The sequence below is a fragment of the Lissotriton vulgaris genome, unplaced genomic scaffold (assembly GCF_964263255.1).
Source record: "Lissotriton vulgaris unplaced genomic scaffold, aLisVul1.2 SCAFFOLD_828, whole genome shotgun sequence".
NCBI classification, from domain to species: Eukaryota; Metazoa; Chordata; class Amphibia; order Caudata; family Salamandridae; genus Lissotriton; species Lissotriton vulgaris.
Genome location: NW_028251635.1, coordinates 370,260 through 397,517, shown reverse-complemented (window position 1 = coordinate 397,517; position 27,258 = coordinate 370,260). Strand labels below are relative to the sequence as shown.

The window sequence follows — 27,258 nt, the reverse complement described above, 5'->3', positions numbered from 1 at the left end:
CCACATAGGAAGGAGCTCCTTTAAATTTGTGGCAATAAAAGTCCTTGAAATGCCGGAGCTCGTCGCTCACGTTTAAGATGAAGAGTAACTTCTTCAAAACTCCCGTCCTCTGGCAAGAATTAATAACTTCAGGGGAAGGCACCACGCTGTCCCTGACACAGCATCCCGTCCTCTGTCACCAAATTGTGGTAATACATCACAAACAGCTTCTAGGTAACACCTTTGTTTATTGTCACCAGTATAAAGCAGTTCAGTGCCTCCAGTCCCAGAGGGGAACAAACATTCAGTCAACATTTTAATGCAGCCTTCCTCTGAAGGTTCTAGGAACAAACCACCGGGTGTATGGCCACAGGGGCGAAAGCCAGAACCAGAGGGGAGATTACAACAGTACCGCTCTGTCATCTGTTTATGGGCGGACAGGGTTTCTCATTTGTGTGTGTGTGTGTGTTTGTACACCCGTTCCACTCTGTCTTTAGCTTACAAGTCGGACGTGGTGTGTGTACTTTGCGCCACTTTGTCGGACGCCATTTTTTTTATTGTGCAGGAACGTATCACCGAGTAAGTACCTCTCTCTGACTTGCCTGCGCTCTACTGCTGGTTCTGTTTCCGACCTCTCATGGTTCCGGCCTCTATCCCCCTCTCCTGGCATTGTCTGATTGTGTTCGTGAGTACAGTCTTTTGTGTGTCTGTTCCGTTAGTGATAGTTCCGCTCCGTCTTCAGTTTACGAGTGGGACGGCACTCCATTGTTTTTGTCTGCGTCTTTATAGCCATTTGAGAGCTTCGTACCGCTCTGCCATCTGTTTATGGGCGGACGGGGTTTCTCATTTGTGTGTGTGTTTGGTGTACACCCGTACCGTCTTTAGCTTACGAGTCGGACGTGGTGTGTGTATTTCGAGCCACTTTGTCTTTAGCTCTATAAGTGGACGAAGCCCCTGCAGATATCCCCCTCCTCACTGCCGTCCCACAGCCCTCTTCGTCACCCTGTCCACCCCCGCAGTCCGCACCCTCACCACCTCCCGTCCAGCCCCCTCCTGTGTGTGGGGGGGTGTATGGCTGTGTGTGTGTGTGGCTGTGTGTGTGTGTGTGTGTGTGTGTGTGTGTGTGTGTGTGTGTGGCTGTGTGTGTGTGTGTGTGTGTGTGTGTGTGTGTGTGTGTGTGTGTGTGTGTGTGTGTGTGTGTGTGTGTGTGTGTGTGTGTGTGTTTGTGTGTGTGTTTGCGTGTGGCATTTGCGAGAGATTAAGCTATTGGCATTGTAAATGACAATGCCATTTATTTATTTTCAAAACCAACACAAAAATAAAAATGTTGTCATTTACAATGCCAATAGCTCAAACTTTTGCAAAGGCGAAACCGTTGCATTGTAAATGCTTGTTTCCTGATGAGAAAAGCATCGTAGGCTGCTTCAAATGCCTGTGGCTTTCCGATTGTTTTCCACCAGTAAGCACTTGCAGTTGGTTCCTCGTGTGACACCTAGTGGTGAATTGAGGTATTGGCCTAAAGAGTCAGGAATGAGCATATCTCAATTGTTCATGTTTTATTTCTATTTTGTTAAGAGCGAAGGTTTTTCCCGTTGTAAAGGTGAGAGTTGGCTTGCACACTATTTTCGATGATTTATTTGGTTTTGTCACAGTACGGCGCTATAGGCAAATTTACGGACTCTATAGAACAAGCAAAGCAGTAAAGAGCGTGCTTCCATGGCAAATGGAAATTGATCACTTTCGCGGCCGCTTTGAAGTTCTCAGTGGCCTCGCAGCGCGGTTAGAACAACAACAAAAAACCACAGGAATAAGATATTGATTATATAAAAGGCTAAATTTGCACACAATGGAAAAGAAAAACATCTCTGGGCATAGAACGATTGCTTGTGTTTCCAGCACTATTCTTGCTTCGAGCTATGTTTATGTCAGAACCCAAATAGAAACACATCAACGTCCTGCGATTTTCTTTCACTTTTCACTCAACCCTTTACCCAGTGTCACGTTCCCTGAAGTGGTGAGCCTCAAGCAACCCCCCCCACCCTTACTAATCATTCAGGAACATAAAACAATGTTTGATACAACGATGTGTGGAATAAAATATATTTTTAAATACCAATTTAACAGGGAAAGGAAACTATTGACTAAAGAGACATGTTTTCAGTAAGGCTGCACAGCTTAATGCTAGACAGGCTTTTAATGTGCGCATATGACCACCATGGGTAATTGCTCTTTGGTAGGCAGTTCTTACCCACTCTAATTTGGTTCTAAGTACATTAGAGATTTTGTCTTAGGTTCACAATGTATTTATTTGAAAATCTACAACAATACGAAACAATTCACGTGCAATAACCCCAAGACAGTTCGCTTTTTATGGTGATGAAACTTCAATGAGTGGCCTTTAATAGAGTTGTCACCTGTGGAACATCTCCTTGTAGCAGCTCTTCTGGCATAAAGACAGCCTTGTATTTCTCATCGAACAGTTTCTCATTTTCCTCCGAATGCAAATCCTTGGCTGAGATAGTCTGAAGGTGGGTAGGGAGGTACTTGAACTCGTCATCATTGACATCAAATTCTTTCATTTTGGAATCCAACACCCACCAGCGTCCCAAAAAGCCCACATCACACACCCGGCTGGGGAAGTCTAGCAGCCGGGGAGCAAGGTGCTTGCACTGGGCCTCATAGAGGTTACAGTCCTGGTCATAGGGGACCTCGTACATGAGAGCAAAGAAGACCAGGCTCTGATAGCGCAGGCGGCCCTGGTTACGTAAAGTTACTAACCGCTGTACGTGGCCTTCAGAGCTCCCGTTCCGGGTCCAGGGGGAGAGGAGCAAGAGGGTACCGACAGCATCCAGGAGACTAGACTGAAAAGACATTTCACAGGGTGTCTTGTGGTTACAAATGCCTGCTCCGGTAAGGAGGGAGAGATAGACTGCGGCTTTACCAGGACGCTCTTTCATGCCCACTCCAATATCCCGACATGCCTCTGCATAATCGTGCATAAGGCTTTTAATCCAAATACCTGTGCGAGAGGAAGAAGAAAAAAAAATCTTTTGAGCAAGATAAACACGTATAATAAGCAGGAGTTTAATCAATGAGCGACAATCTGTTGCAAGTTATATATTGTACTAAAAAAAATATTATAATAATACATACACAAATCCTTAACTTTACATTGGGCCAAGAGCCAGCCGCCCTCTTAAGAATTTGAAAGCCAGCCCTGTCAAGACCCACCAGGCTTCGTCATTCTCCATTTTAGCAAGGAGATGAAAACATCTCTTCACGCAACAACTAGTCTAAGAGGTAACATTTGAGTATTTCTATTCTATCGACCCCTCACAGACACAGGCTTTACATACAAGATCACACAAAACCTCTCCCTAAACACATTCTCGAAAACAGTTTGACAATTATCATACTGCAGTGAGAACATGGCACTCCACAGAGCCTTTTCCCCTTCCCTGTACAAAGCAGCTCTGCCAGGGCCTGACCCCTCCTATCTGTTTTTTGGCTGCTTGTGACCTTTTCATGATCCAGCCGCCCACCCAGCATTGGCATGTTTTTATGTACCCTCCTTGCACAGCTACTGCATACTTTCTCCCACACCCCTGACCACTCGCTAGTCACTCCGATCCCTTGATGCTTTGCCTGCATCCGTAATCCAACACACCAACTGTGCCATACTAAGTGCGCTAACCCCTGTGACCTCCCCTGATTATCCAACTGTGACTAGCACTATTGCTACTAAGCCATATGCTAACCCCAACACCTTCGGACGCTCACGTTACAGCTTCCAGACGTTTTTGTGTGGTTGTGGCCCAGTCCCTGACGTGTGACCCACTAATCAGCCTCTAAACCCATCATATGGCCTAATCGTTGTTGTTGACCCAGTGTCCTCGAACACTGGCCATGCTAGGCTATTCTATTCTGAACTGCACACACCAGGCTGCACCCCTTTAACTTCCCCACTAGTCTCTTCAAGGCCAAGGCATCACCAGCCTCAGACCCTAAGCCATTGACCTACACTAGCAGCTTGATCCCGTCCAATAAATGTTGCCACTCTGACCCTCTCTCTCTCTCCCTGTGACCTCACCAGTGTTTAACCATTGCCTACGACCTTACAAGCATCAGACTCTTCCAATTTTAATCCCACTAAATAACAGTGAATAAACCCCTGTGACCCCAGGTGTCTCGGGCTCCTCTCCTTAGAGCCACACGGACATCAGAATCATGCTGGGGGCGGGGGGGCATGTTGAGCCAACAAACTAAACTGGAGAGCCAAGCCATGGGTCGGGCTTGGCTCCAAGAGCCTGTTGAGCCAAACCCTGAAAAATGTGTGCTATATAAACTGGGTGTAGTAAACAGGAAACGCAGTAACTTCTTAAATCAGAATAGAAGTTTATTCCAAGTTATTCACCCACATTTCAAATGCGTCCTGTCACTCGGAGTTCCCTCAGTAACTGAGCGCTACAAGTGAACCTCGAGCCAGGAACTCTAGAACCATTCAAAAGGATACAGAAAAGGTAGAAAGGCATCACTAACATTATATTAAATACTATTATATCACCTTCCCCCTTATCTAAATAAAACAACAAATAAAAAAATAAAAAAATACCCCAGGAACAACAATCACATGTTATCATTAATATCTAACAAAATCATCAAATCTAGTAGGTGCCTTCGTCAGCTTTCCCCTTCTGGTGACAGCAGACGACCAGAAGATGAAGCTCCTAAATTCAAAGAACTGGGATGTTGATTTGAAACAGACGCATCAGGCGAAATCCAATGAGCCCACCCACAATGATCCGTGGACCCTCTGCTTTTGGCTCTGTTGACCACCAGAGCTTGATCCTTAGACATCTTCACCAACTGCCTCATGTTCCACCAACCTTTATCCCCTAGGAAAACAGCTCCTTTACTAACTTTAACCACCTGCACAGGATTAGAAAAAACTGAATTCCCTTTTGAAACCCTGAAAGGTTTCAAAATCATCACCCAATCTCCTACCTCAAAACTCTGGGAATCCGAACATTTCTTTCCATCAAAATTCTTTTTCATAGATTCTTGCTTTATTTCTGACAACCTCGGCTAAATTACCATCCTCATTTACCCAACTAGAAACTGGACTATTTTTTTTCTAACCAAGCCGGGAACAAAGCTGAATGCACCTTTTCACCCCTTAGTAACTCAAAAGGCGTAACATCCGTAGTGCAATGTGGAGATGTATTGTAATTCCAAACCTTCTCCTCAATAAAAGAACCAACGTCCAACCCAGAGGCTATAGCAGTTTGAATACCCTCCTTCACAACTTTGTTGCCACGCTCTACCAAACCATTAGAGGCCGGCGAATAGAGCGCCACTCTGAGATGTTTCACATCCTGAGCATTTAAGAACTTACAAATCTTTTCAGAGACAAAGTGCGTCCCATTATCAGTTACCAAAAATTTGGGTGCCCCTTCCAACATGAAGTTTTCCTAAAATATTTACTGTGTTTTTTTCGAATTTGGAGCATCCACAAACTTATAATATAACCACTTTGAAAAGTAATCCACAGCCAAAATCAAAAATCTCATCCCTTGCGGTAAAACATTATAAGGCCCCGAGAAATCTAAACCTACTTTCTCCCATGCTGAATCTGGAAAAACCGTAGGATCCAAAGGTACAGCAGGTAACTTCCAGTGTTTATCTGAGAGTAAACACTCTTCATAATCATTTACCAGAGACCTCAACTGCGAATCCAAACCGGGCCACCAATAATACGCCCTTATTCTCATGCAAGTCTTTGACACTCCTAAGTGCCCCATATGAGCCAACCTAATAATCTCCTTCCTTAGCTCTGCAGGTGGAACCACCTTATCGCCCCGCAATAAGACATTTCCCTTAACCGATAACTCCTCAGATACCTGCACCATGACTCTTAGATCACCAGATAAATTCCTTACATCTGGCCATTTCCCTGACGCAAACTCCATAACCTTGGACAGTACCAAATCTTTCTCCTTAGCTCTCATCCAATCCTTTTCAGCAACAGGAAGATTGAAATCTTCAATGCCATCTACAAAAGTCACACACTCCACATCATCATCCACTAAATCTTCCTCCTCCTCCTCCTTGTCAAGTGACATCCTAGACAGACAATCAGCCCGAAAGTTTCTACCTCCCTGAATATGCCTCAACTCAAAATGGTACTCCTGCAGCTTTGAAACTAGCCATGTCAACCTAGGAGATAAATTATTATTCTCAGAAACCCTACTAAAAATGAAAGAAAGCGGCTTGTGATCTGATAACATCAAAAATCTTCTCCCCCAGACATACATTTTGAATTTTTGAGCTGTCCATACACAGGCCAAAGCCTCTCACTTGATGGTGCTATGCCGCTTCTCATACTCCTTTAAAGATCTAGAAGCAAAAGCTATTGTTCTTTCCACACCATCCACCTCCTGACTTAATACCGCCCCTAAACCACTCATTCTTGCATGCACAGCAATAGTACAAATACAATTATTACAAAACGCGTGAATGGGATGAGCTGCCACAATCAACTCTTTCATCTTATCAAAGACCATTTCCAAATCCTCTGACCACAAAAATTTCTGACCTTTTTTAAGCAACACTCTAAGAGGTTCCACCACCTGTGCATAATTACTCACAAATCTGGCATAATACTTTGCCAACCCCAGAAACGAGCGCAGAGAATCCTTATCCGAGGGAGCTTTCGCCTCTTTCAAAGCATTAATTACTGAGAATTTAGGTTTGATACCAGACGCCGATATAGCGTGTCCAAGATATTCTACCTCTTGTACCCCAAACTTACATTTATCTTTCCGGATGGTCATTCCACGCTCTCCTAGTAAAGAGAGAACCTTTCTCAACAAAATATTGTGCTCATCTAGACTGTTAGCGAAAATAAGAATATCATCCAGATAAGCCTGGACCCCCTTCAAATTCTTAAATAGAGTATCCATCAGTCTCTGGAAAACGCTGGCCGCTGACGCCAACCCGAAGGGGAGTCTCAAAAACTTGAACGCCCCAAACGGGGTGACAAACGTGGTCAATTCCTGAGAATCCCTGGATAATGAAACCTGATGGTATGCGGATTTCAGGTCGATTAAAGGAACCATTTTGCCCCCCCAAATTTGCCAACAACTCCTGAATGTTTGTAAGGGAATGACAGTCCACCTTGATATTTTTGCTCAAACCACTGAAGTCCACACACAATCTGATCTCGTTATTCTTTTTCCGAGCGACCACAATGGGGGCGACCCATTGTGACGACTCAGTGGGTTGAATAATCCCTTGATCACATAAATCCTCCAACATTTTTTTAAGTTCAGCCCTTACACTTAAAGGAACATTGCGAACTTTGTGGGCGACCGGTGAAGCATTAGGGAGAAGTCTGATTTTATGCTCCACACCCTTCACCAGACCCACCTTGTTATTAAAAACCCCTTTGAACTCCTATCAGGTCACTACGGTCAATCATCATATTCTCAATAGAGCAAATAGGTAGTTCCCTTGCCTTAATGGGATGTTCATCACCCGGAACCAAATACAATCCCATTCTGGCAAGATCCTTCCACCCCACAATGTTTTTGCCCTTTATAGCTACATAGATTTTTGTACAAATAGATCTTAGGTGCATACACATTACACAATGTGAAGGAGCGTTGTCCAATCCGATTTTTCGCCTTGAAGAAGCGACCATCTGAACTACTGAAGGTCTTGAATTCCCCATGCCTGATACCAGCTCTGAAAAGAATAGCCACTCCAGCCGTTTTAGTGGGTGCCGTGCCCCAGAATTGGAGAGGATATTTAGGATGCGTCATGCGACGAGTGTCTGTTTTTAAAAGGTGGGTTTCCTGAAGGAAAATAATGTCACAGTTGTGTTGTGGCAGGTAGCGCCAAGTTTGTTGCCTTAGGTTGGGAGAATTAAGCTGCTTAACATTGAGGGATATAATCTTTAAGGGGCGGGGAACAGCCAAATGTGTGTCCAGACACATATTAGTCCATCATGCCACCATAGAAAGTAAGCTAGGAAGGAAGGAAGGATCGCAAGGGGTTGTCAATCCCGCCTAGGGAAGAGCATTATGGAATCGAGGTCCCCTGTCCGCTGCAGTCAGAAGAAGAAAACAAGTAGGGAAAGAAGAGCAGAGAAGCAAAGATATGTCGAAACAAAAAACAAAGGATCAACATTGGCCAACCGGACCACAGTTATTCTGTTCCAGTCACGGGTCAGCCTACACCACAGTGCCCGGGTGTTCCCAGAAATGTCACTCTCCCAAGAACAGATAGGGGGCGGGTCATCAGTTGATCCCAAAGTCGTCCAGATGGGAGTTCTGGCACCAGCAACACTGCAGGTAGGGAACTGGGGTTTGAACGACACCTTAGAACAAACACCAGTCCCAACGGGCTGGGACATTATTCCGAGAACAGCACTTGCAGTCAATTGCATATGTGGGGGTCAGTTCATGAACGAGTCGAAGATCGCAAGCTTGCTGCCTACTATTCCTTTTCCAGGGACTTGATATGTTGTATATCTTGCTGAGCTTGCGAGGTTGATTGTTCATCGGGATGTGGTGAGCGCCTGTGACGGCGCACTGTAGACCAGGATGGTTTAGCAGGTGCCCCTGTGAGCGGCGGGATATTCGTGGGACTAGCAGGCGGCGGCGATGATAGGTGGAGTAGTTGCGCCGCTTCTTTATAGGACCGTACCACCAGACGTTTGGAATCCCACTGAAAAATTAGAGCAAATGGGTGGCCCCACTGATAGGAGATATCCATGCTTTGCAACTGGTCTGTCACTGGTTTGAAAGCCTGACGTCTTCGCATGTGTTGGGCGCGAGATCTTGAAAGATTTGCATCTTGTGTCCTCCGTAGACTAGGTCGGCTTGACACACGGCGCCCTGAGTGTAGCCTCATTTTCCGCAAAGAAATAGACTCTAGATAAGCTGTCCGGGAGGATGCCCGGCCTGCCCGCGGGGCCTGCAACCCGATGAGCCCTATCCAGGGCCGGCCGAGACGCATCATGGTCCCCCCATACTTCATGCAGAAGTCATAATGACCTTCCCCCTCCGCCCCGAGAGGAACCCCCCGGATGCAGAGGTTATTCCGGCGGCTCAGATTTTTCAGGTCCTCCTGCTTCAATTGTAACTATGTGCTGCTGCTCCAAGGTGGCCAGGCGCTGCCATAGTTGTTCCTGGTCCTCAGTTCGGGCATCCATCGTCTTTTCCATCGACACGTTCTCCAACATCCGTAACCTCCTTTTGAAGCTCCTAGACACAGGAGTGGACTTCAGTGCGGAGAGAGCTGACCTCCGATTTGAGCTCTGTCAGGAAAGTGGCCATAAAAGCTAGAGTGACAGGTGGAGAGTCCCCTCCCGTCTGTGAGGCCACCTCCGGTGGGGTCGATGCCCCACATAGCGGCTACGGGGTTGTCTTTGGGGGCCACTGTCGGGTCTTTCCCCCCTTTGGAGCGCATCATCCTCTAAGGTGGTGAGGTCCTCAGAAAGACCAACTGCAAGGGCCTGGGGAGGTCGCAGAGCCGCACGAGATTGCTCCTGGGAATCAAGGGCCCTCGCCTCAAAATATTGGTGATGGATCAAGTCAAGCCGCCTCAAGATTAGCAGCGACCCAATCCCTTCTGGCTTGTGTAGTCCTGACAACGCACCCCGTCCCCTCGAGCGTAGCACCGGCGCGTCTCGCAGACCAATGGATACCAATAAGGTCAGAGACAGGAGCGATGCTAGATTATACGCGGCTATCCCAATACTTAAGCAGGGAGCAAGAGCCTCAGGGGCCAGGAGCCCTATGCCTCAGCCCGCACACACCCAGGGCCAACAGCTCACAGCCACTCCCTCCAAACCGTCGTACGTCTCCGTACAGTGCACAGTGTGCTGTTGAGGTGATGTCTGACCTGGGCGTCCAGAGACCACACAAATGGTGTGACACAACAGGGGTCACCCACCAAGGGCCCAGGGGCGTGTGCTTTCCGTGACCGCGCTCCAGGGTAAGGTGATGTGTGCAGGTCAACTGTACCCCGCAGCCCACAAACAGATAAGTACCCAAAGGCCTCATGTGAGATTGCCGGATGCCAGTCTCACCGGAGCCCCCAGGGAAAACACCAGCAGTAGGACCGCCTGCAGTCAGGAGCCCCCCAATGCCCTCACACTCGTTTCATCACAACATTAGCCTAGGGCTGTGGCAGGGGCAAAGCATATATGCCCTACAGCGCAACAGGGAGCAGAGTCCAAAAGTCGTGGGACAGATGGGCAAAACAGCAGCCAGGGGCCCCGCCCTCCACACTCCCCCCTCACTATATGTCCACTGTTCAGGCACACCGCTGCAGGTCAGGGAGATGAGCACCCGCACACGGTCTTCCCGTCTCAGGCCAGTTCTGTAGGCCCCAGCAGAATCCAAGTCAATGGCGCCAATCACGCAGGGGGCGCAGCGCTGTACAGAGCAGTGGGGTTGCTTGAACCCTGGAACCCCACCAGGCCCACAGCGCCTCCCAAGAGTCACAGTCCTCGCCCCATGTTGTCCACTACAAAGTCCACACCATCCCTCCAAGGCAGCGAGCTTCCCCCCACATTGGCTACTCACACGTCGTCCCAGGCAAAAAAGGCGGCCACCTATGCAGCGGACTCCCGGCCAAAATCCTGCATTCACTAGCGGGATCTTCCCCGCCGTCAGCTGCAGATGTTATGTTATGTTATGTTAGTAGCATTTCTAAGGCGCGCAGCTGCCTCAGATGTCTGCGCGCCGCCAATGACAATCAGTACAGAGGAGCACCCCCGCCGGGCCGTGGGAGGACAGCCTGTGTTATCTCGCGCCCGTGGTCATCCCCGGCACGAAGCTTAGAAATGGCGCCCTGGATGTAGCCCCCAGGCCAAGCATCCTCTTCGTGACGGTGGTCTGCGCTTTCACCTCCGGGACAGATGCCCCCACCGCTCTGCTGTCTGCTCCGCTGCTGTGGTGGACCGGGGGTCCCGGAGCACCCAGATGCAGGATCAGCCACACGCCAGGGGGTCCCCGGCCCAGTCACTAGAAAATGGTGGACATTCCAACCCGGAGGCTTGTGAATGGTCGGTATCCTCCCTTGCTGCACCACCTGGTAGCAGGCCCCCGCTCCCAAAGGTGACACTCACCAGCCGTCTCTTCTCCGCCAATGCCCACCGAGTCTGTGGAGACCTCCCTCAAGCCAGGGGAGACAGCCTGTATAGCCGCAGTCCTGTAGACGCCGCGGGTGCAGCCTCCAAAACGGCACCCCAGAGCTCCTTACGGGGTCAAACTGCCGTTCGGCCACTCCAGAAAGAGATCCCTGCTCCCTCTCTCCGGGGCAGAGACCCCCACCTATCTGATGTCTGCCCAGGGGCAGTATATGGCATAGGGCTGCCGGTGTGGACAGATGCAGCGCTTATCTCTCACTGGAGGGACCTGCAGGCCGCTGTGCTGCGTTTTCTCCTCTGCCGCCACCACTTCAAAACGACCCCCAGCTCCGCAAGACAAGCCCCTCAGCAGCTGTTAGCTGGACACCCCCAGGATCGGTGTACCGCTTAAATTGCTTTAATTAGCAGCGGCCGGCTGGAGCTCTGCCAGTTAGACCACGCCCACCCTTTTTTTTAATTAGAGCATTTTTTGAACTTCCAATACATGCTTTCCTACCATTTTACAGAATATCAAAACCAGTTGTAGAATGGTGTGCTGCACAGGGATGGCACCTGCCCTCCTCAATCTTTGTGACACTGCCCTGTAAAGGGGGCGTATGCTGGGTTGTACCTCTGGAGACTGATGTAACGTTTTGCTGTGAAAGGCGTGGGTGTTTCTTTCGGGTTTGGGGAGGCTCAGTGCCACTTGCGGCTGTAGAACCCTCATGGCCAGTGTTTTGATTGTGAGCTTGGCTGTACATGGAATGCTGGACAACAATTATGGCCTGCTTTCGTTGATTACTCACCCTTGCCTACAGCCCGTAACAAAAATCGCAAAATAGGAAGAAGCTGGAAAACTGGAACTGCGTCGCCACAGTTGATTGACATCAGACAATTAGAGAAAAAATGCCTAATTGCAGGTTTAAACAAGACAACAGGAATGGCTCATTTATTTTAGTGCTCTGAAGCTACTGAAGTGCTTTACAAGAGCCCAAACAAAGCCCTAAACTTCAGAGCGTGTCAAGTTTCCCAAATACAGGCGTAGGCGTCGCTTGGCAACCCTTAGAGCAGCCCATCTAGAGAAGATGGTGGGTTGGATTAACCAACTCAGTGTCAACACTTGATATAGCACGTAATCCAGCTGATTCTGGTAGTCAAATAAATAAGGCTTGTATCAATGCATCAGCCCATGTAATAGGCAGGCCAGCCTGCGCCTTTGCTGCCTGATGGTAAATATATCCAGAGGGGATTTTTTTTCCTTCAAATTCTTGCATAATAATGCTCTACGTCACAGTTAATTATGCTTGCAGAAACCCAACTCCCGGCTCCAGAAATCTGATCAAGTGGTTAACCATTCTGGATCACACTTGCACTGCCATACCTAGTGGGAAAAGTAGATGTCTGGTATGATGCTACTATTGTCCCGGCTAAGACCAGTTATTTGGAGAGATAGGGGCTCTAAACAGAAGGACCTGAAGCTACCATGTTTCGAGATGGGCAAGCAAACAGGCTGCGCAAAGCTTTAAAATATGTTAGGGTTTATGAAATACTCCAAAAGTGTATTTCTTCAATATGTTAAAACTTCTATATTAATACGCAAATTATGGAATGGCACTAAGGTGCAATTGTTAAAAGTGATTGTTTTTCATCTTTTGGGTCTCCACGACTGGACAAAAGAGCTCATAACCCAGAATTTCCTCAGATCCAGGCATTCCTATATGGAAGCCCGATACCCTTGGCAATGCCAGTGATTACTAGGGCGGTTCAGATAGCATGGCGAATGGCACTACGACACACACATTGGGACAAAAAACTAAGCCAGCGGACATCTCTTTGGCACGGAAGATGGCTGGGAGAAGTGACAGCACTTGTGGGTTTCAAGCGTTGGGCCTAAATCAGCATATCACTACTGGGTGATGTCTGGGCGGGCGACTACATTAGGACGTTCCGGAACTTACAGGAACGACACACCCTTCTTTCCTTGCAAGTCTACAAGTACCTGCAGCTGCGCCACATCCTCAACACACACATTTCTACTGGCACAAAAATCCCAGAGTTCAGCCCACTTATTTATTTATTTATACTGAGTTTGTAGAGCGCCTGGTTACACTAGGCAGTGTGTCCCCGCGCTATTCAGTGGCCTAGGTAACCTCCGATACCATCACGAGACTAATACAGTTTAGTATTTTGGGAACAAGTGGGTTTTAAGTTCTCTGTGGAAAACTTTTTCCGAAGGCTCCACTAGAAGCTTAAATCATGATTGGAAACCTGGGAAGGAGTTGGGTGTCCAGAATATACCGAACCTTGGTTAACAATAGCCCGGCAACGCTTTACCGACTCATGACCCGCTGGGAGGGTTGGGTGGGCCCCCCGGAGGACTGTCGAGATGCCCTTATGGCTCCCAAGACCATCACAACTTCAGCCAAACTACGCCTCATTCAATTATACTATTTGCACACTGCATATCTCACCCCAGAACGTCGTTACAAGGTGGGCCTTCGCCCCTCTCCGCGATGCACACGCTGCGGTTATGAGCCTGCAGATTTTTAATCACATGGTCTGGACATGCCCACGATTAGCCCCATACTGAACTGCAATAGAGTCCGAGCTCATGCATATCCTGGACTCGCAGGTGCCTCATGACCCCATACGACTCATTTTTGTAGTGCTGGACGGTCTAGACGGGTCCCGATCTGAAACTGTTCCAGGGGATGGCCATCACAGTGGCCAAACGTGCCATCACGGCTGCATGGGCCCAACCTAAACCCGAGTGAATCCAAATGGCGCCAGGTGTGGATTGGTGTGCCATGCAGGAAAAGCCCTTGCTTGAGGCGCGGGGTATCCCGCTAAATATCGCAGGGTGTGGGGAAAATGGACCAATCAATTGAATTGATTTAAAGAGAAACATACTGATGTATGCAATTGTTAATTTACATTTCGTAGGCGATGAAAGGGATTACTACTGGTACTCCCTAAACTCCAACGTACCTTGTGATGGTGTGTATTACCAATCCAAATGTGTCATGCTGCTGTTTGTTTAATGCAAAAATCAATAAAATTGTTTATCAAAAAAAAAAGCGATTGTTTATAAACTTTTCTTTTAAAGTGTGAAGAGCCCTTGTAGTCAGAGGTTCAGGACAGGGGGCAAGAATGCAGCGTTAGAATAGAGCTGGGAAACCGGGTTTGAGTCTCGGCGTAACAACCTTTATCTTGGGCAAATCACTTTATTTCCCTGTTCATACAAAAACAAACATGTCCTTGTGTAAATTAACTGGGGCTCATATAAAGCTCTCCAATCATACTTCCAGGTGGTGCTCGCGTTATATAAAACTGCATAAAAAAAAAACCAGGAGACCGAGCAAGTGAAAGGGTTTATAAAATACTCGAAGGGTGTATTTCTTTAACATGTGGAAACGTTCATATTAATACGGCACATTTTGGCAAGACAGTGAGAGGTACTTGTTCAAAGTGATAGTTTTTAAACATCTTTTTTAAGAGTGCTAAAAGCCCTAATAGTTGGGGTTTGAGGACAAGAGGAGAGGACATGGCAATATGGCCAGAGTTGCCGACTATGGAGCTGAGAAACAGGGTTAGAATTTCGGTTATGATCTCGGGCATATCACTCAATCTTCCTGTTCCCTCAAAAACAAATTTGCCCGGGGGAGGAGCTACGACAGCAAGCAAGATGGCCGCATAGCTTCCCGGCTCCGCTGACCCCCGTCTCTCGCTCGAAGATCCTGCCGTATATCCTGATTTCTCGCCCCATATCCGGGTGCATGAACTACTCTGCGAACTGATGGTGCAATCCCGAGGATTTTCCGACATGGTGGAGTGGAGTTATGTCGAGGTTTAATTTGAGGCCTAGCCCAGTCTGGAAGCCGGGGTCTCAAGTGTTGGTCTAGCCGGGTCCTAGTTGAACAACAACGGACCGGAGAGAGCGGCAGGATCCGGTCCACGGAACTTCCGACATCTTCATGATTGACTTGATGCCGATCTGTCGCCTGGAACTGTACCGGAGGTGCCGAGACGAGTGATGCCCGAGGTGGTGTGTGTGGGGGTCCGAGACCCGGGGGCCTGGCGTTCGTAGCGCCGGGGCCGTTGGATCGGAGACTTGGTGCGCACTAACGCCTACTGACGATTGGTCCCTCACGGCTCATTCCTGCTCCGCCTAATCTTACCCTGGGGACGGCGCCTCTCCGTGGGGGTCAATATGCTTGATGCTATGCGAAACCCGGCGGAGCGTGTCCAGTGCGGGCCGTCATTGCGGTCAGTGATGGCGGCCCTTGAGGCACGTCAGGCGACTATGAAGACCCAGGCCTGGAATCTGATGTTGGCGGCGGACGGAATTAGAGGATCGGGACCGGACTCTGATTTGCTGCCCGAGACCCGGTGGCCTGTTGCTTTCCCTATTGCTACCCCAGCGATGCCATTTGACCCGGTGCCTGGAGCTTTCCATGCCCCTGCAGAAGTGGAGCGGTTCGAACATGTGGAGATTGGCGATGCACCTATAAAGTCGGAATCTTTGGAACTGCAATTGGCGAAACATTTCACTGCTTTTCCCGATTTGGAGACGTTTGCTCGTAATTGTGATCTGTGTGGGACTGTGTCACACCCCCTTCCCAGCTGGTCCATCAAGATGGCGGATGGGATAGTGCCTGGTCTTAGAGTCGGGAAGGGGCATCGTTGGACTCGAGCGTCTACTTTGGGACTTGCCATCCTCTCTTCGACTAATAGACTATGTTTCGACAACTTCTGTTTGACCTTTGATGATTTTACGGTGGGGCGCTCTTTATCGGAGGGGATCAGCAAATTTGATAGACGGGGCCAAGGCTGAGACTGTTGTTTGAGGTTTCACAATATTGATTTATCGGTAACGGGACTGCTTTATTTGGTTAACGGAGTCCGGGGCGGGATTTCTGGTTTCCTCTGATGTACTGTTTTATTGTGCTCTGCTTGATTGTGTTCACATTGCGCGGGATTCTTCGTTAAGACGGGGGGGGGGGGGGGGGGAAGAGTCCGGGAATGCGTATGACATAGCCCTCCTCCATTTCTCCTTTTTGGGCAGGGTTTTAGTCCCTTCTTTCTTTCCCTTTTCTTTTTTCCCTTTGTTTCTCTATATTTCGGGTTCATTTTTGGGGCGACAGGCACGCTGCTAGGGGGGTAGGCCGTAGTCATCTGCAGGGGTGCAGGGTGGGGGAATTTTGTTTTTACTATTTGTTTCTATGGCCTTTTTTTCTTCTTATCTTTCTTCGCCTTTTCTTTTGTTTCCTCTTTTTCGGGTCAGCGTAGTGGGTCTATTCTTTTGTCAATAGTCGACTTTTTATCTGTGCCTATACTTTCACAGTACTTTAGTACCATCGGGCGGGCACTCCATTGGTGCGAAAATTAATTGTATGCTTGTTGATCCTGAATTGTATGCCTCGGCGCCACTGTTTTGAATGATTCAGAAAAGGGGGTGGTGATGAACAGAGTGTCTGAATTAAGCAGACCACTCTTACCCAGTCCAAAGATCCGGGCATGATCCATCACCGTTATTTAGCTCACTGCACCATCCCAGCTCAGAACCTGGCTACATGCAAATTAGTCTGTCCCTGGCCCAGTGCATCATGGGAACAGGGCAGACCAGACTACCAAGCCAATTCTTCACTGGAAAGGAGACAAGCTTCCGGGGACCGGTTTCTGGCATTTCAGCCGCTGTCGGCCCGGCTTGCTTGAATCCTGATGGTGCAGTGAGCAAGGGACTCATGTCGGAGTATACCCTGCCACACCTATAGTGGCCAAAAACGATTCAGAAAAGGGGGTGGTGATGAACAGAGTGTCTGAATTAAGCAGACCACTCTTACCCAGTCCAAAAATCCGGGCTTGATCCATCACCGTTATTTAGCTGTTTTGAATGATATCGACCTAACTGTGGACCTCCTACCGTTTTGCCCGCCCTTTATGCACCTTTGTGATATTGTATGGCACCTGATCCTTCTATCCTTATATTATAAAATGGAACCTTTATTATCCTGCTATTCGTATAGTATGCTATGCTGCCAGTTTTAATTGAAGTTGTGCTGTATTCGCCTCCCGGAAGGCCGAGTCTGGCTCTAATTGCTTGATTGAAATGATTTTGATTAGCGGCCAGCCCTGGTGGTTGTAGGCCCATACTTGTAACTGGTTGAAGTATCAATAAAGGTTTCCCCCCCCCCCAAAAAAAAAAAATATGCCCTTGTGTAAAGTAACGGTCGCTCAGGTAAAGCGCTCTAATAATACATTCGGTTGGTGGTCGTGCTATATAAAACTGCATTAAAAAAAAAGAAAAAAAAAGACAGCGGTCGGAGCGAACGAACTGAAAACGCGAGCACTGCACGGGATGCTCCAAGACAAATAAAAACAAGCATTGAAAATGCAAAAGGTCTCACCTTTGATAAAGTAAAGCCATTTGCTTAGCTAATGGTATTGAATAGAAAAACAAATGGCTTTAACTTAATAAAAGGAGAGACCTATTGCATTTTCAATGTTATTTTTTTTTGCAGGCTTATAAAGTGCGAGCTCGACTAAACAGTATTGGAACGCTTTACACGAGCACCAGTTACATTACACAAGGGCACGTTCCTTTTTTTAAGGTTGAGTGATTTGCACAGGATGTTAAACAGACACCGAGACTACCACCTGGTTTCTCAGTTCCAAAGTCAGAAACTCTGGCAGAGACGTCTCGGATGCTTTCTATGTAAAGTCACTAAGATATGTAATATAGGAGGTAGTGAACTGTGCCGTTTCCCGTACTGTGGTAATAACATCATACTAGACCATTGCACTGCACTTATCAATGCGTACGCGCTCTCTGTTATGGGATTTTTCTACTTTCACTGCCATGACATACGTGCGTACATTTCTTTTTTACATTCTTCTTTCTGAAAAGCGGTGACATCTGTTCACCATTGCACACCCAGAATACAAGCACCTCAGAAAGACCCTCGTGCACACTCGTGAAAGGATACCTGAATGTTCTGAACTTGCTCTTCTTGGGGATAGCCAAGGCTCGTCCGTCCGCAGCTGCACCGCCACTGTCGAGAGCGGAGACAGCAGCGCTGCATCTCCTCACCGAGGAGGGAGCGTAGAAGAGAGAGAGCAGGTTAGGTGCCCACCGTGGCACCAGAGGTATCAGCGCACGCCTGAGGTCATATGTCCTTGTTCAGAGAATCGAGATTTGAGTTATGTTATGTTAATTCAACTTTTAGAGTGCACGGCTGCCCCAGCAAAGGGGCGTCCCGGCGCTTTATCTGGATGAAGGAACAACCAGGAAAACAAGCGGAGAGGATGAATTAACAGTAAGACAGTCATTGGGAAACAGGAGGGAAAAGAAATGTTTTAATAGCCCTCCTAAATGCAAGCAGCTCATCCAGAGCACGAATGTGGGCAGGGAGTGAGTTCCAAAGCTTTGCCGCCAAAACGTGGAAGGAACGCCCTCCCGCCCTACAACGTTTAAATCGTGGGACTATGGCCAGATTTTGTCCCAATGACCTCAGGTTCCGAGAGGGAACATAAGGCATGAGGAGATGCTCAAGAATCTGGGGAGAAGAAAGGAAAGACATAATGCCTTAAATTCAATCCTTTGTGTCATAGGTAGCCAGTGGAGTTTCCGAATGGTTTCCTTGACTGAGCAGAACCTGGGTAAGCCTACCAAAGGCTCTGGCTGCAGCGTTCTGCATACGCTGCATCCGAATAACTTCCGCCTGATTAGCCCCAAGCAGGAGCGAGCTGGCGTAGTCAAGCCGTGACAGGATAGTGGCCTGAATTATCAACTGCCTGGTGGGGGCATCAAAGAATTTCAAAAGTGGCCTAAGTCCACGTAAAATCCCGAAGCAAGTGGCAGCCACTTTTTTGTGTGACCGGAAAAACTGAGGGCGGGGTCTAGCCAAACCCCCAAGTTTTCAACCTCAGATGCCGGAGTGGAAGTTGGACCTAATTCTGAGAGCCACCACTTATCGCCCCATAGGTTGCTATGTTTGCCAACGATTATGACCTCTGTTTTTTTTGCATTGAGTTGTAAACAATTAGCATTCATCCAACCAGCCACTGCTGTCAAACCATCTCAAAACTTGGAAGCCTCTAGGTCGGAGTCCAAGCTAAGTGCAACCGCCAACTGCGTGTCGTCAGCGTAAGAGACCATAGTCCAGTCCCAACGCTTGGCGACCGCAGCTAGCGGCTGCACATAGAGATTGAACAGCGTGGGGCTAAGTGCCGAACCCTAAGGTACTCCCTGTTCAATAACATGGGGTTTAGACTCAAAGGGCGGTGTAACAACCCTAAAAGTACGACCTGTCAGAAATGATCGAAACCAATCCAATGCTACATCCGAGACACCCGCTTCTCCCAGTCGCTGTAGTAGTATCGAGTGGGAGACAGTGTCGAATGCGGCACTAAATGGGCGTGCCTGCCGGGACAGTCAGAGTGTGGTAGAGGTGGGGAGCATGTGGGGTCACAGTATCTGCTATGACCGCGAAACATGCCGACTCCAAGGGGATGAAGGTGGGCTCTGTCCGGGTGTGTGGAGATGGGCAGAGCTCTGGGAACACCCATTCAGAGTGCAGGCAAATAAAGCACATCTCTGATTAGGATAAAGCACATCTCTGATTAGGGAAGAGGTGGGCACTGAGCCCCTATGGGTGTTAAGACAGACATAAGTGCAAGCACCCAGAGTCTGCCGGAAACTCTTGTCCTCCCTGTGACCCGCCTGCGCCTCTGAGCTCCATGCCAGCTTCACAGCTGTTGTGAAGACTTTTCTGATCTGCTTGTTAAATAAACAAGACCATAAGAAGAGTATTCACGACAGCCGTGACGCAGGCAAATTAGTTCGGACGGGCCAGACCAAAAAGCCAAAGGGAGGTAACCCAGATAGCTAATTTCCAATGGCAGGCCACTGTTTAGCATAAACAGTGACGCCAGCCAATGGAAATGAGGGGTGGGGCTTCAAGCCCTCTTCTCAAAGGCCTCTCACAAAATCTCTCACGGAGCAGCGTTTTACGCTGCAACGCACGCGAGACGTAAAAGGTAGTCCTGAAAACATTTCCTAGAAGAGCAGCTGTGTATGAATAGTAGTACTGGGTCCCTGCTCTCTGGGAGGGCTAAAGACGGGGAGGAGCCATGATGCATGCATTCCATGGCCAAAAGGGGAGAACGAATAATGGAGCAACCAGGAAGCCAGCAAATGGCAAGCCTATGGGCGGGCTGAAGCCCACAAAGTACATACAAAAGGTCTCTTCGAGACAGCTCATGCATGCCGTCTAGAGCAGAGACTAAAACGGAAGTCAGCCCACCTCAATTAATGCAATAGCAAGCTTTATTTTAAACTGAAATCCAGTTGGGAAGGAAGGGATGGGAAACTTCAACTGTGATGAGGAAGACCTAGGCTTGGAATAACGAAGGTTACCAGTAGGTAAACTGGCCACTAACTCCTTGTCTGTCATCTCATCCACATGTTTTACTTTCTGAGCCGATATCCTAGCACTTATGTCTGCTATATAAACAACAACTGTTAATTTAACTGTGACTCAGAATTTTACTAACAAATATCTGAAAAAAATGATATTACAATATAAACAAGCATTATTAATCATAGAAACCACAGCTATATCCCCAAATGCAGCTGACAATTTCAGTTGTAGTCTATAATGTTTCATGAATGTGTAGGGGGTGGAACAGGTAGCTGCGTTGCAGATTGTCCACATAGATGCACACTCCAATGACACCCCGGAGGGAGCAATTCCTCTTGTTGACCTCCCTTCTACCTGCTCCAACAATATTTTCCCTTGTATTTTATAATCTGAAATGGTAGTCTGTTTTAGCTATCTACTGAAAATAGACACTGACCACTTTAATCTCTGTCCTGCTACTCCAAATGTAACAAACAGAATATTGACTTTCCTAAATAACTTTTCTGTGCAATTAGCGCCCTTTTACCATCCAACCTACCCAAGTGTTCCTTGTTGGAAATTTGTCCTTGGTGAAAGGTCACCCCAAAATGTTTGCCTTTTTGCTGAATGCCATTTTTGCTGGCTAGAGAACATGGTAATATTGGTATACTCCAGACTGGCATATTTCACTTATCTATAAGTCCCTAATATATGATGCCATGGTGTACCCAGGGCCTGGACGTTAAATGTCACATTTGGACTGCACCACCCATTGTGCTATCCACCACAGTGACAATGTAAGCATAACTGCAGACCTGCCACCAGTAGCATGGCTGTGCAGGTATTAAGTGCAAGACTGACCTGACAAACCCCTTTTGACAGGTCTAGACCTCCCTCTAAAATATGTATAAACCACCCCTAAGTAGACCTTATTGCCCATAAAGACAGGGTACATAGTGTTTAAAACTAGAACATGTAAAGGTTTTAAGTTAAACATATCTTAACAGTGATAAGGTCCTCAGCTATTTTCACAGTAGCACATTTGAATGTTCAATAGGGAAACACTGGGATGCAAAATTAAATAATAGTCCATCTCACTAATAGGTATAGCTATAAAAATAAACAACTATTGTTCAGAGTTGTTAAAAACCCTGTTCATTTGTGAAGTTGGACTTGATCTAAATGTTTCAGAAAAGAAACGTTTAAAAAGTTACCGTAGCCCTGCCTGAAGCCCCTAGAAGCGAAATCTGCATTTTATTCTGCCACTTTGGCCACCTGGTAATTTGCATTCAGGCCTCGAGAAATCGGTGCAAGCTATTTTTAGGGACTACTAGCTTGGTCCGGCAAGAGACTCCAGCTGACAAAGAACAGGTGTTCTTTTAATTCAGAAAGTAAAGGAGCAATAAAGATGCCTTCAAATCTTGTTACATATGCTGGGCGTTCCAAGAGAGGTAAAACATCAGTTTGTGTCTTCTTACAAATTGCTCCTTATTTTATCCTGGAGATTGTGTTTACATTATAATCTAACTTTGCAGTCACAGAAAGTAAAGTGAACTGTGACAATCATGCAGTGTGAAATAAAGGGCTACGGGATGTTAGTTTTTTTAACACATAGCTTGTGAACGAACAGCACAAAGATTTCAAAATATATTTCAGCAGTTCGGAAAACAACTTTTTTAAATTGTCAAGTGTGATTGAAACAAAGATTTTGATTTGAATAGGATCAAAACAAATCCGAACACTTTACTTGGGGATGTGAAAATTATAAATATCTGCTGAAACCCAATTTCCATACTATCATTTTTAAGCTATATAGTTTTATCAGTAAAACTGCATATCAGTGGAAATGTTTGTGGCCATTTCAATGGAAATGTGTGGTCTGTAAACGACCGTGTACTACCACATCATGCTTTGGTAATATATTTATTAAAAGTGAGAGTTTTTACACATGAGCTAAAAACGTTCATGTCCCCGCCCTGATGACAATGCTTTTAGCAAACTAAGATGCAAATCAGTTCTCATATGTACTCTATAAGCGAGCTAGATTTTTATTATACATGGGGAAAATAGTTAATCTATTAAATCAAAAGAGTTCTAATACAGCGGACATGCTGAACTCACTTATTTGAAAGTTCTCTCATATTTGATAACAAAGAAAAAAGGGGTGATTAGATGAAACAGGAGCGTGGAATTTAATAAAATATTCACTTGTCCATGGGGCAGGTTGCTTCATAAATCTACATGTCCTTCAACAAAATCCACTTGTCCCTTTGGTGCCATGTAGTGCGGTGACAAATTATAGCAGCGATCTCATAATACAAGAGCTCCGATATAGCCTCTCTGATTATGCCAGGGCTCATACTAAAGTAGCATTTAAATACTTGCAATCCCCTTATGTTGCCATGTTTCTACAGATCTACATACTGAGGCTGAAGGTAGTGGTAAGCAATAGTTCCAGGGTTAGAATGCTCTTTTGAGTCTGTGCAACCCCACTAACGTGCATGTTTTAAGGGGTTTCAACAACTCTTTTCTAATATTTCCCCATACTGAGAAATTTTGAAAATGTACCCCTGACAATGGCAGATACACTCAGATTTTCACATGAGCAAATCTACACATGCAAATTTGCTCATGCTAAACTGCAATTCACAAATGTTTTCTAGGAGTACTATTTCTTGTCCTACTTCTGTAAATTAATGGGAATTCACAAAAGCCGTATCGCTGCACTTAATGCAAGGACATACTCCATTGGTGCACTTTTGAACTTTCTTTGATAATTGGGGCTCTAATTTGGTCTGGTGTTGAACATGACCTTTTTCGTTTATTAAAATTCTGTCTCTCTCTCGCTATGTATCAGCTGGCTTCACTGTGAGTGAAAGCATTCTGCTCTTTCACAAGGAGCATATCGGCACACAAAGTAGTTTTGTTCAGTGCCAGTAACTACTGTGGCAGGGTGTGATTTTTGAGACCAAAAACAATTTTTGCTTGTGCTAATGTTTTTTATAATGATGATGGCTCGGAATATCCCACACCAATAAGGTTTTACAAAAACACTGGCAAAACAATTCACACGTTGACAAAACTAAAAAGCTGACCATAAATTTCAGGCTTACTGGCTTTGCCAATGCTTGTTTATTTTTGGTTCCCATAATCTTATTGAAACTGGTTACACCGATTTTCCATTATGAATATTTTTGGGAAATACTAGCATGCATCAAAAGATGTTATAAAATGATGCTGCTCAGAAATGGTACCTGAAATTGTACAGTAGTTTAGCAAAATGTTTTTTTTACGAACATTTTATTTTGAAAGCAAAGAATCGTCCTTATTTCTTTCAAGCTCTGCAACATTTGCATCAAATCAGAAAGCCTTCTGGGAGCATTTTACATAGCCTCATATTGCTAAAGTTGAAAACATGTGTATACATTTTTATACTGGAACTGGTCAGTAATGCTGTCAGAGAGTATAACATTTACTTAGAGTGCTCACCCTAATAATAAAGGCTTTCAATTAATGAACCATAAATACAAGTTTGAACAGCATTAACATATTAACAAAATATTACCTTAACTGCAGACAGTGCCCTTCCCTGAGCCATAATGTGGTACTGCAAACTGGCAGCCAAAGGGCTTGTGCTGCAGAGGGTTGGGCCTACTTGTCCCAAGGACAAAATACACACGAAAACGTGTTGCCCTTGACCCCAAACATTATGTCCTGGGTGTCAGGCTATAGGAATACCACATCCCTGTGAAATAAAATATGTGCCTAGGATCACACAATTTAAGATCAGTTTTTGGTTGTAGAACATTACAGTTAGGTCAAGTAGATTTTTCAAATCAATAGACCCACAGGTCTGGTAATTTTTGCATGATTTTTTGAGGCCTAGCATTTGAATAGGTGTGAGATGTGAACTAGCGCCTAGGAGCAAAATAATAAGCTGACCCAACTGGGCAGAGATGACCCCTGTGAACGTGACAGAATATGTAAGAGGCTGGAGAGAGGGATACTTTATGACTTTAAAGTATCACGTCCTTCTTAAATGTTACATCCTGCTTGACAGGTGAGCTGGGACTTGTCACAGGCAAATGTAAGTAAGTTAGTAAAATTTTATTGTGTATGGTTAGTTAAAACCTTTACAAAAAGAGTGCATTTCAAAAGAGCTTATTCCATTAAATAAATAATTAAAAATGCATCTGCGGACTGATGTCCATTTTGGAGAAGTAAAGTCTAACTTTCATTATCTAACTTCAAAGTCATTTATTTCACGGAGACTTTGGGTTTTGTCCCATTGATCACCTCTTTTTTGTTTTTCAGCAGGAGGCAGCTCGCTTTCTGTCTGCACAGCGCTGTTGGTCATGTTTGCCGCCATGCCGGGATCTGATCTTTTGAGGTATAGGTTCCCAGCCGTAGTAGCATTTGTTGCGTGGATGGTGTTATGTAGTTAACTAGATACGGTTGCGGGTCGCATCTCTCATACGTGACCAGTACCATCCAGCTGTGTTTTTGCTTAGCCAATGCTGCTTTGTCAGCAATCCAGGATTTGTGTTTTGCCGTACCATTGGCTGCTTTTTTGAAGGCCGCGAAGGTGTGTTTGGTGTTCCACGTCTATTGCATATCTAAGTTTTTCAATGCTTCTTCCAGTGTTGTTTTCCATGCCTTTTTTCCTTTTGTTTGATTGTTAATTTCAGACCAACAGTGAGCCATCAGTGTGCCCTCTTGAGCTGCTCTTAGTTTCCAGCACGTTTTTATTATGGCGGCTTGTCTGGCTTGGTGCTGGTTTAGTAACCCGAATTCAAGGCGTACATGCGCCTGAGATGCAAACTGCGGGGTTTGGTAAAGATGTTTAAACAACGCTGACTGTTGGAGGTTCAGGAAATTAGCGTCTTTGCCTCTATATATGTCAGAGCCATACGTGAGGGAGGGTAAGAATTTGGCAGCAATCACTTTCAGCAGGTATTCATTGGATGGACATTTTAATTTTGTTTTTAGTATGTTTAAGGCGAACCGCAATTTATTTGCCTGGGCTTTTCTGAGCAGGGTGTGTTCTCTTAATGACCATCTTGAGTCAACCAGTACTCCCAGATACTTATAGGTGGTACTTTGCTCTATGTTGTTTCCAGCGATGTACCATCTGAATGTTTGCTGCCCTGGCTGAGACGCAAAGCAGACCACTTCGTTTTTTTGTAGTTGAATTGCAGCCCATGCGTACAGATGTATTTGTGCAGCCTTGTTATAGCGCGTTGGAGACCCAGCGGGGTCTGGCTGCAAAGATGGGACTTGTCACAGGCAAATGTTATTTGACACTTAAGCAGGGCCCTTCTGTTGTCTTTCCAGCCAGTCAGGCCCCAATCACAGAGGACCTCTTATGCCTTTACAGCTCACAGTCCGTTTGACAGGTCTGCTAGGTTTATTGCATTAATATAGAGGCTCACCTATACTATTGCACTAAATTTGACATTACCAAAGGATCAACCTTTAATTACTAAACGTCGCCTTGGAACAGCCATGCTGACAGCTGTAGTTAAGATAACACTGGCAGTAGGAGGCGAGATCCCTTCACTCGGAATAAAACTAATGGATTACCAAACTAGGCAGAACTGCTAACTGTAAGAGCAGTGGCAACCAGTGATGTTGCTTAAGTAAGGAACTACCAATAACAATGTAGCTTAGTCACCTCTAGTCTTCTGTGACATACTGTGGATCATAGAAATTGGATGAAAGGAATATACCAGCTCTGAGGAACACTTGAATGACATGCCTCCGAGCAGGGAGAAATTGTGCAGAAGCAAGGCAGCAGAGAATTCGGCTTTAACACAAAGAGGTCTACCCCCTGCAGACGAAACTTCTTCACTAACTGCTTGAGCACACACTGCATCAATAACAAATTCATTGGAGGCAAAACTGTGATCAGCCGGTCTGCTGACCTATTCTCATTCCCTGGCAAAAAACACTGCCCTTACATATTTGAAATTGAGCTATACACACAGGTAATCTTATTTGCCAAAACAGTAAGTGGCTGCAAATTGATGAATGATGTAACTGATGTAATTCATCACTACGCTTTTGCTTTTCTGAATATAGAGATTTAGTAGCTGTGGGGCAAATTTCAAGAGTGCCAGATGAATGGAGTTTAGTTGCTTCCAACTGGATAAATAATCTGCTTTGTGACCTGACCAATTTCTCCCTATGGAGGTTTATTCTGGAGGGGCACCCCACCCCAACCTGCCAGCATCTATAGTGACTATTCTGGTTAGGAACACATAACAGAGATCCATGCGATAAGTTTGCTTTGGTTAATCACTACTGTAGTGTCTGCTCTATCTGTAGATTCAGTGGCACCTCCTGCTCATACTTTCCACCCCTCGGACCCAAGTGGCTTACCAGGGCATACATTGTGTACCCTGCACCAGGGCAAAATTGTTAAAGTGGATTCCATTAGTCCCTGTACCCTCAACGATTCCTTGGCTGACAGAGCTTTGCAAGCCAGCAGGAATGATAGTTCCTTGATCAAATTATGTTCTCTTGCTTGTGGCAGAAACAACTGTTCCACTGAACTAAAGATCTTGAGTTTGATGGGTTTTTGTATGGCTTAACAATAATCAGTGTTGTTTACCCATATTTCATACTTCTTCCATGTGCTGTTGAGCCTTGAGAAAAAAACTACAACAAATGAGCCAGTCATACAAATAAGGAACAAAGTGAATTCTCCTGGAATATACTACCCATATAAAAAGAGGC

At 46.2% G+C, this 27,258-nt stretch overlaps 1 protein-coding gene across 1 annotated transcript in view; it reads right to left on the bottom strand.

The window, feature by feature from the left end:
• Positions 1-1,369: 1,369 nt before the first annotated feature.
• Positions 1,370-27,258, bottom strand: part of TIMM29 (translocase of inner mitochondrial membrane 29) — a 28,270-nt gene continuing 2,381 nt past the window's right edge. The window contains exon 2 of the mRNA XM_086950892.1: positions 1,370-2,998. Within this exon, the coding sequence (XP_086807018.1) occupies positions 2,364-2,998 (635 nt within the window). The 3' untranslated portion in view covers positions 1,370-2,363. The remainder of the gene's footprint in view (positions 2,999-27,258) is intronic.